The 17,521-nt window shown below is 38.3% G+C and overlaps 1 protein-coding gene across 6 annotated transcripts in view; it reads left to right on the forward strand.

Annotated features, from left to right (window-relative positions):
• The window catches only part of astn1 (astrotactin 1), a 335,466-nt gene that overhangs the window by 149,122 nt on the left and 168,823 nt on the right, over nt 1-17,521 (forward strand). For all 6 annotated transcript variants that reach the window (XM_026373631.1, XM_026373633.1, XM_026373635.1 and 3 more), the window contains one exon: nt 2,704-2,898. In XM_026373631.1, the coding sequence (XP_026229416.1) occupies nt 2,704-2,898 (195 nt within the window). The remainder of the gene's footprint in view (nt 1-2,703; nt 2,899-17,521) is intronic.

Below are 17,521 nucleotides of genomic sequence, written 5' to 3' on the forward strand. Positions count from 1 at the left end.
GTTACTGTAACCTTAATTAAAAAAGTCATTTCCCCAACACAGACGGTAGGTGGCTTTCATGCACTGGAAGTTCATTTTCATGGTTACAACATTAAATATGAATCTTACATTTAGGCAAAAAAAAATGCATGTGCAGAAACTATAAGGTTAGGGCTCAGCACATAAACAGATTGATTAGAGAAAAGGTGGTTTGGGTTAAAATCAGGTACACATTGATCAGGTACACATTGACTGTGCCTTTCAAATAAGGAAACTGGTGTCTCTCATGTTTAGGTCCTTTGTTGTCCACCTCTAACCGTACTTCGCTATGTAAACTTTGCTGCTTTCAAACTGCCTCCCCCCCTGTGCTTGTGTTAGATAGCTGTAGATAAACTCTATCTCTTTGGGCATGCATAGGCTTTAATTTAAGGGCGGTCCAAGGTAAGAGCACTTTTTGCTCCTATGTATGCGGTGGTGTTATCACCCATAGGTAGAATTATGCACTGTTTGGGAAATGTAAATGTCTTTGTATATGATGTAAAAACAAATACCCACCTACAACACATCAGCAGAATCTGTAAACAGCAGGTTTTGACATTAGTACAAGCTGGTTTTTATCTTGCTGCCATCTTTACATTACAGCGTTTTCATGTCAAGTATGCATAAACAGGTGATTCAGACTGCTAATTTATTTTGTTCTTGACAACAGCCTTTTATTGTTGTAACTTGCCACAATGCATGTGTGGCAAATCCTCTGCTCTTCCCACCGGAGACTGGCAGCAGCTTTACGACATTTGGCATCCAGGAGAGAACCTCTCTGTGAAAATCCCTCACAGATCATCCTTCCCTCGTTAACCCCTTTTTTTCTCTCTCTGCTTCATCTGCTTTATTTCGCTCACTTTATTATGCACGGAGATGTCAAAACATCATCAATATGAACGAGTCTTGAGAGGACTCTGTGTTTGGATTCCAACTCCTGTTTTGAGATGGATTTTGTGCCAGTGAAATAGAATTGATTTAGCAGGCTGGATGCTGCTGAGTTGTGAGGTCTGAGTTGTGCATAATTTGAACCCAGAAAAAAATCTAGTAGATGGCATCTTGGAAGAACATGCATCGACATGTTGTAAACCAATATTCCGACCAGTCTATCTATTAACATGCTCATCCTCCATACATAGCACAAGTGGTAATGAATGCCTAATGTTGAAAGATAAAAAAAAAAAATACATTCTAGTTGTGATTGGTTTTCTGTAAATTGTATAATGTATTGGCGGTCTAGATACTGTTAAAGCTACAGTATATAACTTTTTAGAATAGTTTAGCCCTTGAAAAATATTTTATTGCAGAGACACGCTTTTATGATCCAGACCTATTGAACTGCACTGGCAGCATTGCAGAGCGATTCTCTTGCAAAAGTTTTTGAGCTTTTCTAACTAATCAGAGCATTTAAGTGATTTCTGCTTGATTATTGAGTTTGTAGGATTCTTATTTTTTATTCATACCCGAAGGAGTAGTCAGAATGTGGCGTAGCAGAGCATAGCATAGTAGAACAGAATGGATTGATTTCAAGTCTTAGGCTTTAGCTGCAAACTGTAGCTTTAACAAAAAAACAATTGAGCTGAACATTATCACAGATCTTTTTGAATAGAATTGACCACTTGAATTACGATCTGTTGACATGTGCAGAAGTCTCATTGAGAGTTACAGAAATCACTTGAGTGCAGTGATTGCTTCAAAAGGTTGTGCAACAAAATAAGAAGTTAACTGTACCATCATTTTTTCTTAGAGGCCAGTTTCATTAGTTAGTTTATTTAAATGCTCCTGTTGAACCATAATTTAATAACAATGTCTGGTTTTCATAATTTAAGTTATGAGTTAATTTGTAGTAAATTTTATTTATTATTACTTTTGTCAGTTTCAAGTTAATTCAGTGACCATTGTAGGTTTTTCTTTCTTTAAAGGAACGTTACCAATAATTTTGTGTGTAGTCTACCTTTCGGAAACAGAGGCAAGATATCACCAATCAGCTACAACATTCATACCAGCTGGTGATTTTTCTTTAACTAGTCTGTAGCTATGCAGTTCTGTTCACAGCAAACTGCAATGCAGTGTGTGTTCTGACATGTGTCAGTCATGATGAGTAGGCTATGTTGTACAATGTTGTCTTTCGTGCTTAAATAGCTACATTTAAAAATCACCACGAGCTATTAGAAAACTGCAAAAAAGCACAAGCCAGCTTACTAATTGCTATTATTAGTTTTTATTTTGCACCAACACAACAAAACACATAAGCAGCCAAGTTAAAATTCAGTGTCTGAGTTCTCTCGCCCAAATAAAAAGTGGTTTGTTAACCGGAGACAGCATTGTATTGATCCTTTGCTCTGCTGTGCAGTCCTCTATAATCTTTTAAAAGTCCAAGAGATATTTGCTCTTGGTCAAATGGTTAACTATTTAAATGACAGCTTAGTTTTACAGTAGTATGGTAGGCACTAGGCTTAGACAGTTCAGCAGTGCAATCAGCATTTTATCTTTAAAAATATAATTACCTTTAAACTTTTATTAAGAAGGCATCCTCATTCTTCAGAAAATGTTTTGTGCCCAAACTAATTCCCTTAAGAAATACAGGAAGAGCAAGAGCAGGAAATGAAAGTGCAAAACAGAGAAACAATCAACTAAGGAAAGAAATATCAATGCATGAAATGACTAAAAATTGTACCTCTCCAGGTGCATTGAGGACTACAAGCGTGGTCCGGATGGGAGGTCTTGCTTGCCCCTGTCTGAGGCCTGCACTGAGGGAATTGACTGTGGTGAAGCAGCAGACATCCCCGCTAACCAGACTGTGTTCGGAGACCTTTTCTATGGGTACAACAACCACACTAAAGAGAGCACCTCTGGACAGATCCTCAAGGCCACGTTCAGGTAAACACACAAGCTGTTTGTAAAGTGAAGCGTATAGGACATTGTTCTGCCATTTGTTTTTCAGCAGGCAAACAGTTTGGCAGGATTTGAACTTTTGACTCCCACAGTGCTGTAATAGAACTGTGTCAGTCACCTTTTTAAGCTGCTTTGGACATGAAGTGACTTCATGGTGGTTTTGCAAGTTACATTTTTTATGCTTGTAATTTTACATCCTCCATCAACTCCAACCAACGTATTGTGAGTTTGCTGTTAAATCTATTGCCTCATTAATATAAAAATTAGATTTCGGTGTGTACAGTTAAGCCACTTTTTTCAGTCCAGTTTATACATTGAAAAATCATCTGCCTCTTTCCTCCTTAGCAAACTGAAGGAGGGAAGCAAAACCTTCCTTAACTAAAAAAAAAAAACAGCAGGGCTGCTTCCCTTGACTTGGGATGCTCCATGGCTGTTCTGACTCTCATATGGAGTTCAGATCTGAATGCAGGCGCACACACAGAAAACTAATTAAGACCAAGTGCAAATGTGAAGGCTTATCGAGACACAGGTCACATTTTACTACCAGGTGCAGTGCAAAATCTGTCAAAGAAAGTGGCTTAATTAGAGATGTAGACATAAATCTCAAAATTACAGTGCAGATGTTCATTCAAGGTGGATCATGGAGTGCTTGAGAACATAATAACATTAGAACTGCTGTAAACCTCCAGTACGGATGCATCATTCTAAGTTGAAAAAAACAAAAAAACACAAATAAAAAAAAAACCTTCCTAAATGTTTCCAGCTTCACTTGGAAGTAAATACATTCATGTAAAGATGTGCACAGAACAAACCAATAATCTAAATCACTTTTCTTTATATTGGTAAATGAATCTACTGTTTAGGGTTGCTAATAAACACAATTACACACACAGTTCCTTTCTAGTACATAATGACACTTTCCACATTACGCGTTTATCTAGAGAGTTGGTTCAAATATACCAGAGGGGAAAGAATGTATCATGCAAACATTTGCTTATTTATTCAAACAAATGCCTTCCATAGGGACACATCCTTTCTCACTTTCATCCAGATATTGTAGACATCGCATGGCACATTGTATTGTACCCCAAACCCCCACAGATAACTGCTGTTATTGTTATTGTTATTGTTATTGTTGTTAGTTTGCTAAGCATTATGCACCAGATTCATTCAGATTTTTTTTCAGGTTGGCATATGGTTTAAATTACCCAGCTGAATGAAAATACATGATGGGGTATGATTTTTGTGATACATTTAATGGCAATTCCCTGACTAAATGCTGATAACAGTAATGTGCAACTGTCTGGGGCTGCCCTGTATAAAACACAAGATATTTCTCCAAGTCTCAGGTAAACACAAAACAAACTCTCCCATCACCTCTATGTATATGCAGATATTGAACCACAGAGGGGCAAAGAGATGCTTTGCCTCATTCATAATTCGTACAGGATTTAATGTAGATATTGATGTACTTAGAAGGTTGTTAATTATCACTGTCCACATGCTGCAATCATTTCCACTGAACCCAGGAAGCCAGAAGGTCAGGAAAGTCATCTGTGGCCCAGGAATTTAATTTGGACCATGCATGGATTCTGCTGCCGGGGGCAATCCACCTAGGGATCCACCACTGGAGATGTAGAGAGGGAGGGGATGGGTGAAGCAAGAAAGTTAATATCATGAAGAATCTAAATCTCAAATGCTCTGATCTCATTTGAAAGTGCTTGTGAATGGAGAGAGGGGTCTGTGGCAGACTTTTAAAAGCACCAAATGCTTCCTGTGCTGATGAGGCAGTGGAAGAGGAAAGAAGACTCTTCTGGGAGGCATGGTTAATGCAAGACCTAATTATAAGAGATGGCAGCAAATGAATTAAAACTGACCAGGAGCCTGTGTGCTGAAATTAAACCTAATTGGACCAGATGAAGATTTGAATGTAAAATGAACACAAGTTACGGGAAGCAAGCACCGCCGTTGAACACGCAAGGGTTGTTAAGGGTTTGAAATCGTTGGGGTGGTCAGTATACTGTAGATCGACTTTTCGTTACATATGAAAGGCAGCCTCTGGCTATGTATCTGGTATAAGGTGGGAAATCTGTCCACAAGAAAACTAAATGTCAGGTTTAATGTTGCAAGGCAAAAATGATATCCTTTGGTCAGTATCAAAAGGGTGCTCAGACAGCTGAGTGAAAAATGGTGTTCCTCTTAGTGTATTTTTAAAGATGTATCAGATTAGATCTTTTAATATGTTGCAATAACCCAGAAAATGCTGAATGTTAAGTGGAGTGGATGTTAAAGGGAAACTCCATCAATTGTAGATGCAAGTTTACTCATTATGGGCAATTTGGCCTCTAAAGGCAGTTATACACTGCCAGTCCAAAAAAAAAATCACACACTCTAATATTTCGTTGGACCGCCTTTAGCTTTGATTATGGCATAAATTCACTGTGGCGTCATTTCAATAAGCTTCTGCATTGTCATTGCCAACATTTATTCCCGTTCAGAGTTATACTAATTCTTCACCAAGATCTTTTATTGATGATGGGAGAGTTGGACCGCTGCACAATGTCTTCTCCAGCACATCCCAAAGACTCTCAAAGGCTATTAATGTCTGGACTCTGTGGAGGCCAATCCATGTGTGAAAGTAATGTGTCATGCTTTCTGAACCACTCTTTTTATTTAATTATTAAATATATTAATTTGATGAATCCTGGCATTGTCATCTTGGAATACGCCCGTGACATAACGGAACAAAAAAATCCATTGATGGAATAGCCTGGTCATTCAGTATATTTAAGTAGTCAGCTGACCTCATTCTTTGGGTACATTGCTGAACCTAGATCTGAACAACTGCATCAACCCCACATCATAGCCCCCACAGGCTTGTACAGTAGGCACTAGGCATGATAGGTGCATCACTTCACCCACCTCTCTGCTTACCATGATGTACCATGACGGAACAGGGGAAATCTGGACTCATCAGACCGCATGTCCTTTTTCCACTGGAAAGTTCTTAACACAGTTTTAGGAGTTTCATTAATCTCCTTAGATGTTTTCATTGCTCGATTCATGCCAATAAATTGGCCCTTCTGAAACAGATTAACATCTTTTCCACGACCACAGGATGTGTCTTCAGACATGATTGTTTAAGACATGAAAAGCCACTCAATACACCAGTTGGAGTTAAACAATTTGTCTAACCTATTTGCTTAGATAAATATGGCGGTGACTTTTTGTTTGGATAGGCATTGTATGTACTGACTCCTAAGCTCTGGAGATGTTTGGTCAAGTAAAGAGAAAAAAATTCAAGCCACATCCCTCAAGTAATTTCAACTGGGCTTTGAAATGATGTAAATAAATAAAATAGAAAGTAAAATAAAATAAAGACCAGTTCATGTTTTCTGCTCTCTGACAGACAAATAACTATGCTTTTGATGAGCACACTCTTGTATTGATACTACAGTTGGGGATTCGTACAACGTCACATTACACACATCTGCACAACAAAATATGATGCCAACTCTTTGTCATATTTGACTGAACAACCTGGGTAAGGGAAAAACGTGTGCCAGGTCGCTTCACAACAACAGTGTTGAATTCAATTCAATTCTATTTTATTTGTAACGCCAAATCACAACAGAAGTCATCTCAAGGCACATTACAGTGTAAGGTTTAAGACTTTACAGAGTATAATTGTATCGAAAACCCAACAACCCCATTTTAAGGCTGATTAAATAAATTCTAAAGCATGAAAGCTTTTATTTTACTAGTCCGGCACATGTACATTGGTGCACTAACACTGAGAGTGTATTTTATCAGATCAAAACTGAGGATCAAATTGACCCATCTTATCAGATTTATAGATAGATAGATATATAGGGTTAATGATTGATGGTTGTAAGTAGACCTATGACATTCATCTAACTGACACATTGTGTAGTAAATAAAAAATGGTTTTTAGTTTTAGACTGAAAAAAAACTCAAAAGACACACAAACACACAATTCTTTTAGAGATTTGTTGCCTTTACTTGATAGTATTAGTAGAGGCAGGCTTCAGTATATCAGTATGACATGTGGCCAGACACGAACTATGGGCCCTGTGTTTACCCGACATGCACTGTAACCATTCTGTTACCAGGGCATTCTAAGGGCATGAAGACATTTTTGTACAGAAATTGATAGTGTAGAGTCTGTTTATAAAAAAAATCTTTTTTTAGGCACCTGCTATAATTTGGTAGTCCTAATGTCTGCTTGTTCAACTCTCCCACTAACTATATAATAATAATAATAATAATAATAATAATAGTAATAATAATATATAAAAAAAGCATGTTTCCTTGGTTATAACACTGCAGATCAAGGATTATTTTTCTTTGGTAATAGTAAAATGATTCAATCATGACACATCTCTGACTCCTACTTGCAAAACAGTCAAGCAAAATAATTAATGAAAAATATGTTTTACAAAACAAATTTATGATGTGGACTGCCTTCGTATGTGAACTGACTTAAGCATAATAAGTTTGAGAGCAGACACAACAGAAACTGAAATGTCTAAATGATTCATCTGAACTGTTTGTGTTGACAAGACAACATCCTGACATCTGCATACAACTGTTAGCCAGCTTTAGATCTCAATGGTGACAGACTGAACACTATTCACTCTTCACTGTTCACTCTTTATAATATCTGGCTTCACATGTTGAAGTCAACTATAATGTATCTCTTCAACAAACCAAACTGACCTTAAAGCAGTGTGAAGAGCTCTTTTATTCGGTTTATTTTGTAGATGAAGTGTCTAGATCCAGATCAGGTATCCAGTCATGACAATCATGAGTCATTTACACAGCAACAGGTTTGCATGACCTAAAGGGCCTCAGGCCATTGTAGCAGGTAGATGTAAAATTTAAAAGCCAGAGAAAAAACTAAATTCTATATATTTACATTCACATGTAAATACAGAAAATCTACAGTCTGGATGGTTCCTGAATGCCTCACACACAAGCGTTTCTGAAACTCAAACTCGTTTGTTCCAACTCTCATATGTGACCAAAATGACCGCTGTAAGAACACCTCCACAAAAGTAGGCAGGCATTTGATTAAAGTGCGCCCCTTTTTGAAATCAGGCACCAAAATGGCTGGTTTAAAACTTATTTTCAACCTAGTCAAAAATGCTTGACAATTGTGCTAACAAAGTTTGTTTGAAATTAGGCACCAATATGTCTGAGTTAGATTTAGGTAATAAATAAACTTGGTTAGGCCTAGTAAAAATTAATATTTGCCTTAGAAGTTACTGCTTTAACTTTACATGAGAGTGTCATGTGCAGGATTAGGCACTAAATAAACATGGTAGGGCTTATTAAAAATGTTACTTTTTGCCTTGGAAATTAAAGCTTCCTTAACTTCACATGTAACAAGCATGACATTTGTAATGCAATAATGTCAATAGAAAGTTGTCTTATACTGGAAAACTTTGGCAAACTTTGAGCATCTAAATAGTTGGTGGCCATGTAAGCCATGCCTCCAAGTGCCTGTATGCACTCCCTACAATATCTGGGCTGCTCCCGATGAGACAACGGATATTCTCCTAAGGGATCTCCTTTTAGACCTGGATTAGGGTATCAGTCCTGGATAGTCTGTGGTGCAAAGTGGGGTCAGTGGCTGGAACAAGACACAATGTCCCAGAGGTGCTCTACTGGATTCAGGTCTGGCAAATGGGCAGGCCAGTCCATAGCATCAATGCCTTCATCATGCAGGAACTTGTGATACAATCCACATGAGCATTGTCATCTCTCAGAAGGAGAGAAGGAACCCAGAGCCCACTGCACCAGCATATCGTCTTACAATGGGTCTGAGGTTCTCATCCCAGTACCTAATGATAGTCAGGGCACCTCGACTAGCGCGTAGAGGTCTGTGTGGCCCTTCAAGGAAATGCCTCCCCAGACCATCACTGATCCACCACCAGACCCGTCATGCTGGAGGATGTTGCAGGCAGCAGAACGTTCACCATAGTATCGCTAGATTCTGTCCCGTCTGTCACATGTGCTTAGTGGGAACCTGCTTTCATCCATGAAGAGCACAGAGCAACATTGGCGAATCATCCAATCCTGTACAGTGTTGGGCTGTGAGCACAGGCCCCGCAGATTGTTGTAGGGTTGTTGTCCTCCTACGGTCCCCTCCATGTCTCCTGGTGTACAGCCCTGTCTCCTGGTATCTCCTCCATTCTCTTGACACTATGCTGGGAGACAAAGCAGACCTTCTTGCCATGGTGCGCATTGGATATGCCATCCTGGATGACCTGCACTACCTGAGCAACTTCTGTGGGTTGCAGATACCGCCTCATGCCACCTCTATTGATTAGGAGACTGGCAAAGTGCAAAGGTCACCAAAAATCAGCCAGAAAGTATGAGGACAGAGAAATGAGGTCACCACCTACAGAACCATTCCTTTATAGGAGTTGTTTTTATAATTGCTTCTAATTTCCACTTGTTGTCTGTTCAATTTGCACAACAGCAAGTGAAATTAGTTTACAATCAGTATTGCATCCTAACTGGACAGGTTGATGACCCAGAAGTGTTTAATGGACATCCTCAAAACCTTACATAACCTTAAATAGACATTTTGAACACCATTCACTTGTAACTAAAACACAACGTCCACTGCATACATATAAAATTTACTGCATATGTTACAAATTTACTGTGACAAGCCACAGATTCAAAGACTGAATATATTGAATAATGAGAACCCTCTGTTCCCCGTTTTTTCCTAACCAGTCCTACTTTTAAATAGAATGTCTGTTTATTGACGTGTTGGTCATTCTTCTTTTGATAAACATCTTTATGTTTTGAAAAGCTATCATAAACACTGCACTCATTGGCTGCACCTCTTCATTGCTCCCTCCACTCGTCATTATAAACTGTAACAGTGAGGCGCGCACAGGGGAGTGCAGTTAACTGACACTATGCTAAATTATCTCTAGTCGGAGAAAACATTCAAAATTCGAAGAATTTAGTCATTTCTTACAGCCACTTCAAGCTGCCATTGACTTAGTGGCACCTTAAATCTGCAAGTGAAACAGCACTTGTGGCTCGTGTCCTCCCATATCTTTATTACATGCACTGTTTGCCCTTGAGGGAAAGTAAGCGAGAGAAATCAACAGAGGGAGGGAGGGTAAAGAAACCTTTATGTGATGTTCACTGGCACTTCTTCAAAAGCTCATACCCCACTGCTTTGGAGTGGCACAAAGCATCTGTTTCCATCATTCAGAGAAAAGAAGCCGTCACATTTTAATCATGTTTAATCATCAGTGGAAGTTTGTATTTGAATCAACCCAAACACATAGACTAATCTTTGCTTTTTGAATTTTGTTTCTTCCTGCTACAATAGAGCCATTGCTTTTTTTCATCTTTCTTTTCTTTCAATTATGCACTTGTTCTTTAAATTTTATTTTATTTTTATTTTCCTAATGCAAATCTACCTGCTCATCCACAGAAATTCAAATTACATTGAATTTTTTTAATTTCACACAAATACACACACACACACAAATGTATTTATATATGGTATAAGGTATGCACGCAAATGCATGCTCTCCATATTTTACCCCCATGAACAAATATACGCCTCCAAAGGTGTTTGTGTGTGTGGACTCCCTATATACTTGACAGCCAAGTCCTTTCAGCTACATCCCTAAAGTTCCACCTTAGATGCACATGCGTGCGCACACACAGGCGCACACACAGTGTGCCTCTCATGGTTCTTTTTTCAAGCTCACCAGCCCTGAAATGCAAAGTTTTTATTCTGAAAGTAGAATACACTCCTTCCTCTCTGTGCTGGAAGATTTCCCCATTTCACTACACAGACTACCATTTGAAAAACAAATGTATTTATTTGATTTTCTCCTGGGTGATATTTTGCACTCTCAATGTCACTGGAAGCAGGGCACAAGATCATTTTGGACACAAAGCCATATGAGACATTTATCCATGCCCAGGAAGGAAGTTCCTATCACAGTGATATCTCAGTCACTGGGCACGATAAGATCTGGGTTCATACTACAGAGCTCAGTGACAGGGGTCTCTATCTTCCTGTCTCTGTGGGAGCCAGTGGACTCTAGTAATGAGATGTTAAAAAGCTAACCTCCTCTCATTACTCCTAACAGTGTCATCCCTCTCCTCTTCCCCTCTCTATTCCTCTCTCACACGACAAGCTCAGAGCAGGTTTTAATGAATATTTTAGTGCCCTTTGTTCTCATTCTGATGGCTGCTTGAGATCAATGATTAAGACCACGCTGCCACCTGAGACCCCACGCCCAAACTACTTTGTGCGGGCATCTTTTTTTTCCCCTCCCTGTTCAATCCTCCCTAAAGAGGAAGAATACCTTTGCTGGCTCAGTTAATTTCAAAATTCAAAATGATGAAGGAGAAGTAAAGGGTGGATGGTGCCCCCCATTGGTTCATCTTGAAGCACTTTGAGTTTATTTTGCCGCATAGTCAGGGGGGGAGATCAGCATAATAACAAAGGAAAAAGTGAAAGGGTTGTTTGCTTTGTCACATTTGAATAATTCAACAACAGGTGGCTGGTTCACTATGGCGCCAACAGAAGAAAAATGTCTTTAGTAAGTTCTGGCAGTTTAACAAAAGTTCCTTCTTCAAACTTCCAGAGAGATTTCACCCTAAGAAAATGAAATATGACACCCTTAGTGTGCCAGATGGCTGCTAAATGTTACGTGTCATCATCCAACAAAATTAACAATGAAAAATGTTAGACGTAAATACAGTGATGGGAACTCACCCTATACTCCACTTAGTATGCATCTAAAGAGAGAAAAATAAGTTAATAATGAGTTGTCTTCACAAACTGAGATGTAGTCATTACATTCCCAATGTGTGTGCTTTGTTAAAGTGACAGCTGAACACAGTCATAATTACTTTGAGCAGAAACTGACAGATGTTTGACTCTAGTGTCAATAAAATCCCAGCCAACCTTGTTTTTCATCATTTCAATACTATACAGGGCTGCTACACTGAACCCTTTTAGATCTTCAAACCAAGTCTAACACAAAACAAAGGCAACCTGAGGGAATACTAAAACACACATTTTAAATGAGTTTTGTGAACTTAACTAGTTCAGGACCAGATTCCAACTAGGCCACTTCAGAACTTTAGTTTTTAATGTGCCACACTCTGTCGTACAGAGCGAGGTGTACTGGTTGACCGCTGTCGCTGCACCAGTGATTTGATGGTGTTGGTGCAGTAAATAGTTTTTACTAATTCTTCTGGGTTAGCAGTGGTTTTCACAATGACACTATCGTGGATGACATGTTTTGCCTGGTATCTGTAATGGAGTCATGATAACTCACTTTTATGAGGTGAAAGAGGCTTGCAGTTAGTTGGGATGTTTTCCTATGATCTTTTTTGACTTCCTGGATGAGACTTTACTGTGGCTTTATGGAGGCCCACAGCCTTAGAAATAGTTATGTAACCCTTGTGAGACAGATCAGGTACCATAGAGCCACGTCTTATGTCACTATACTTATGCATGTCTCTGCTTTTACAGCTAACATTAAGTACTACAACAAGCACTAAACTTTCTCTGTACAAACAGTGCTCCTGACTTTACTGTTGGTCCCACACATTGCTATGTACAGCGATCGCATTCCATATATTTTTATTGCTGTTAAAACTGAAATTTTATATGTTAATGTTAGTTTTTGTTAGCTTTGGCTCCAAACTAACTACAGCAGTTAGCATTAACTGCATTTTGCCAGTCACACTGTAGTTAAACTATCGAATAGGTGATACACAGATTTTTATCTTGACAGCAAAAGTCACAATAGTCCAGCCCACAGCCTGTGACTAAAGTGGTTCTTAGTAGACCAGCAAGGATTTTGTGCCAGTCTTGATCCAGTTTTCCTGTCTGAGAGCTGGTTCTGTGGTAGTTGAAAAAGAAAGAACTGGTTTGAAATTAAGAACTGGCTCCAAACCAGTCCTGAAACTGACAGGACTGGTTTGGGCACAAAAATAACAAACCAGGAGGGGGTTGAATGTTTTCACAGCACTGTAGCAACAGGCAATAAACTGTTTCCTTGCTAGCTTAGGATGCATATACAGTATTACAGTAACCCAGTGAGCATTGATACTGCACTGTAATTGCTTTCTTTTTGCATCACACTACATCATGATTCCACTCCAGAGGCCCTCAGGATGCACAAAGAAGCGTCATCCCAAAATACAGCACAATCACCCTCCCCCAGCAGATGAGCTTTGTTTCTGATTTTACATTGTTTTAGTCTTCTAATTACAGTTACTCCCCTGGCCACACCATGATCGTGCAAAGAAAATGTCATGTGAATGCTGGTAATTTTACTCCAGCCAGTGGCTTCTGTTGATCTGAAAGCTGCGACTTTCCCAAAGGCAACAGTTTGCAATTTGTAAATATTTGTTTCCTTTTTCCCCCCACAGCTTAGGCTCAGAACACTGCATGAATCAAATGGTGTATTATGCATGGTGTATATTAACAGGAAAGCCGTCACAGTGTGAACCATGAAGACCTTTCATGTTTTTAAAGGATACTGCTGGGCATATTTTAAAGGGGCAATTTACAGATTTTTTTTCTTTTTAACAAAACCAATCTTAAATTGAGTTGCAACTGGAAAGAGTATCCACTCAGTCTAAAGTGAAAGAATAATTTTCTTAATTTAATAACGTGTATAAAGTATGGTTACTGGCAGGAAATATTCTCAGTGTAAAGTGGTCAATTGAAATTTTAGGACTGTATCAATGAGTCATTCATCCAGAAATGTCTAGACTGACAATAAATGTTTTGCTTCTGTCACACTGTTTACTGTCACTCACTTTTTTTTTTATTTTCCCACAGATTGACTACAGTATAAAAACTGCAACTTAATGTATATTAGCTGGCATAAATAATATTTAATAAGTGCTGTTAACAGCTATTTATGAATTAGGCTAGTCTCTAACAAACAAACACTTAGTAGAGTCCTGATTAAAACTTAATTTTGACTTATTACCAACTGAAAAAGTTGTGTGAAGTTGTGGTCTTTAGTTAGAGTACATATAAATTAAATAAATAAATGTTTCTAATTCTACAGCATTCACTTTATTCTATCAAAATTATTAACATTTAAAAACATGTATTATATAATCACTGTAAAGAAGTTACTTAAATATATACTAAATCCGACAAAAAAATAATTTCCAGAGTAGTTGGTTGTTTCGCTTCAGTCTCACTGCTCTCTTTAACCTTGTTTCCAGTGGCAACAGGCAGCTATTTTCAGCACAAAAGCCCTCATAAACCCATTATACCCTACCTGCCTAGTGCCAAAGGGCAGACAACGTTAGTGACTGGTTGGTGAAAACAGTGCAGCGTTTACAGCAGTAGTGAAAGAGTCAGCAGTTGGTGAGGACTAAGGTGAGCAAATATTGGACCTAGACTTGTCAGGTGGCCAGAAACCAAACACATTTTCCATGCCTGCTGGAACAGTAGTAGAAGTGTGTGATGTTAGATTCAAGCAATCAGTGTTCAGACCACCCAAGCCTTTCTTACCCCTGAGTCCTAGAAAGTGAATAAAATGCTTCACAGGGACAAACAACATGGTCTGCTGGTTCCTTTTTTAAAAGTACATTTCAAGTCCAACCTAGCTCCTCTTAAGGTACAGAGGTATCAAACTGACTTAGATGTTATGTCATTGCAGTCATACACTCTTGTGTGCATCTGCATGTGCAGCTTCAAGCACATCTCAGTTCTAGTTCTCTTAGTGTAAAAAACAAATAGCATTCCCAACAATCTGTAAATGGTCACAGCAAAACTGCAGTCACAAATATCAGCTATGGGGTGATTCAAATCTAAATAAAACACGTTTTATTTTAATTTGGAAATACATTTTGTCATATTTCACCTCAAAACCAAAGGGAGAGAAGACCAATTAAACATCTATAATGCTGTAATTTGTAGATAATTTCGAATCACTCAATCTTGAAACTAGAATTATGAATTATTTTACAAAAAGGGCAAAATTATTTTGCTGTAGCATAATAAGGGGGGAAAAATTACTAATAAGGAAACCAAACTGTCAAAAGTAGTACATACATAATGTAGGTGCAGATGTCTGATCATATGTTTCACAGGATATCAGTAGCCACTGATAGGTTGTCAGAGTTCATGAGACAATATCAACATACATTACTTCATGCACTGCATTTCAGAAACACACCATGTAACTGTTTAGTAAAGCTGTGCTAAACGTTTGTAATTAAAAAGTATTTTAGTACAGATCTGAACAAGAACTGATGATTCTCTGGTGTATCTTGATGTAAATATGCCAGTCAGCCAGCCACACAATTAAAACCACTGGCCTAATATTAGGTAGGTACATCTTGTGCTGCCAGAACGTCTCTGAACCCTCGAGGCATGGGCTCCAAAAGACCTCTGAAGGTGTCCTCTGGCACTGAGACATCAGCAGATTTGTTTTTCCAGTACATCATGATGCTCAGTTAGGTTGAGATCTTTGGACTTTTGGGCCACTGTAATATGTTCCACAAACCATTTCTGAACATTTTTTTTCTACTGTGGCAGGGGGCATTATCCTGCTGAAAGAGGCTATTGCCATCAGGGAATACCATTGACATGAAGGAGTTTGTACTTGTTCTGTAACCACATTTGATTTGCAACAGTGTCAAAGTAACATCTACGTGATTGCCAGGACCAAAGGTTTCCCAGCAGAGCATTGCCTAGAGCAGAGCATCACACTGCCTTTGTTGGCTTCCCTCTTATCGATAGTGCATACAGGTGCAATCTCTTCCCGAGGTAAATGAAACTGTCTACATGAGGTAAAAGAAAATGTATTAGATCAGGCTGCTCCATTGTATAGTTCTGATATTCAAAAATTATTGAAACATACGGAAACATCGCACATACTGTTGCCTATTGGGAAGATCTGAAAGTTTTGTTTAAGGCCCACATTACAGGGGAACTATAAACTATAAACTAATAAAAACATTTTCCTGGATGAAATTCAGGGGAACTTAAATAGCTGTTCTTGTCTCTGTCATTTAACAACAAAGTGCCCTTGTAATAGCTATCCTGTTAATGGTAGAATGACTTAAGGAAAGGTAAGATCATTTGGATTGTCACATACCCAAGTGTCCCTGCAGATTGGTCTATAGTACAGTATGTGCAGTAGGAAACAGGGATTATCTACTGTAATGTAATTGTCAGCATATTGTTGATTTCTTCTTTCTTAATTAGATATTTTTGTGAGAGTTGCAGAAATGTAAATGATTGAGAATTGTCTAATTGGCTTTTCCTGCCTTTGGTTTTGGGGATTTTGAGAGCTTAGCCTTCCAGATAGTGACTCGCTTTGTTTGTCAGTACTTGTAGATTGTATTTTTGTCCCTAGTGAATAATTTCTTTTGCTGTTAAATTGAGACCATCTTCACACTTTCTTCTTTAATCTGATTGTTTAACAAGTAAAGAGGCTTGAAACCTTGTGTTCTTTTTAAGTAAATACATTTTTCTAAAGGCACAGTGGATCGTGTTACAAGTCCTTGTAAAACCGGACTGGAATGACTGTCAATTCAGTCACTTTTTTAATATAAACCACATGTATATAGGCTAAAGGTCAATTTTATGACAGGAAATATCAGATATCAGAAATCTCAGGTATTCATGACTTTGTATTGAATTATATATGTACATATGATTTTTAGCTCATGTTGCACTGGAAGAAAATGAGGAAATTATGCAGCAAGTGACGGTATTTAATAAAACAATTAGAATAATGTAAAAGACTGTCTGGTACAAGTCGAAATAATGAGAACTGTGCATCCCTACAGGAGTAAAATAAAGATATATTCTCATAAGCTTTGGTCCCAAGACACCTCAATGACTCGACTTACTGATTTATTGAAGTCATTCTGTTGTGGAACCTTGTTGTGAACCTAACTGGCATTGAGACAAAGACTGATGGAGTGGACAAAATGAGTGAGTTCAACCAAGAGTCACTGGCAGCAACAGATAAATGAGGACGTCAGCTCACGGACTCAAGATGAGTCACGTTGCAGCAGAACAATCAACATGATGAAAAATGACGTGCTTAATGTGAGACTTTGTCTCTTATATGCACTGCACAGACCTGCAGGATTGTTACTCTGTATTGATTTCACTTAATGATCTGCCAGAATGTATTGCTTTACAATCTGTTGCTTATGAGTAACACTTATCCATCTTTGATCTACGCTGTTGCTTCTTTTTCACTTACTCCTTCACTTTTGTTTCTATCAGCACAACATTTAATACAACATCATAAATATAACTAAATGCTTCAGGTAGCTACATTTGCATTAAACAAGTTCATTAACATCCACAAATGTTGAAGATGAAAAAACAAAAACAGTTGTTCAAAGGGCTGCAAATGCGTCAGTGCTGTAGATGCAAAGATCCCATTATTCATGCGATTTCTATCATGGGATTTTCAGAAGCTGAAATTCAGAGTTGGCAGTTCTCTGGTGGGAAGTGGGTGTTATAACAGGAGTGTGCTACATTTCATGGAATTTTGCAACTTGTTTGACACTTTGTTTGTTATTTTTG

Source organism: Anabas testudineus, chromosome 17 (genome assembly GCF_900324465.2).
Source record: "Anabas testudineus chromosome 17, fAnaTes1.2, whole genome shotgun sequence".
In the NCBI taxonomy this organism is placed as follows: domain Eukaryota; kingdom Metazoa; phylum Chordata; class Actinopteri; order Anabantiformes; family Anabantidae; genus Anabas; species Anabas testudineus.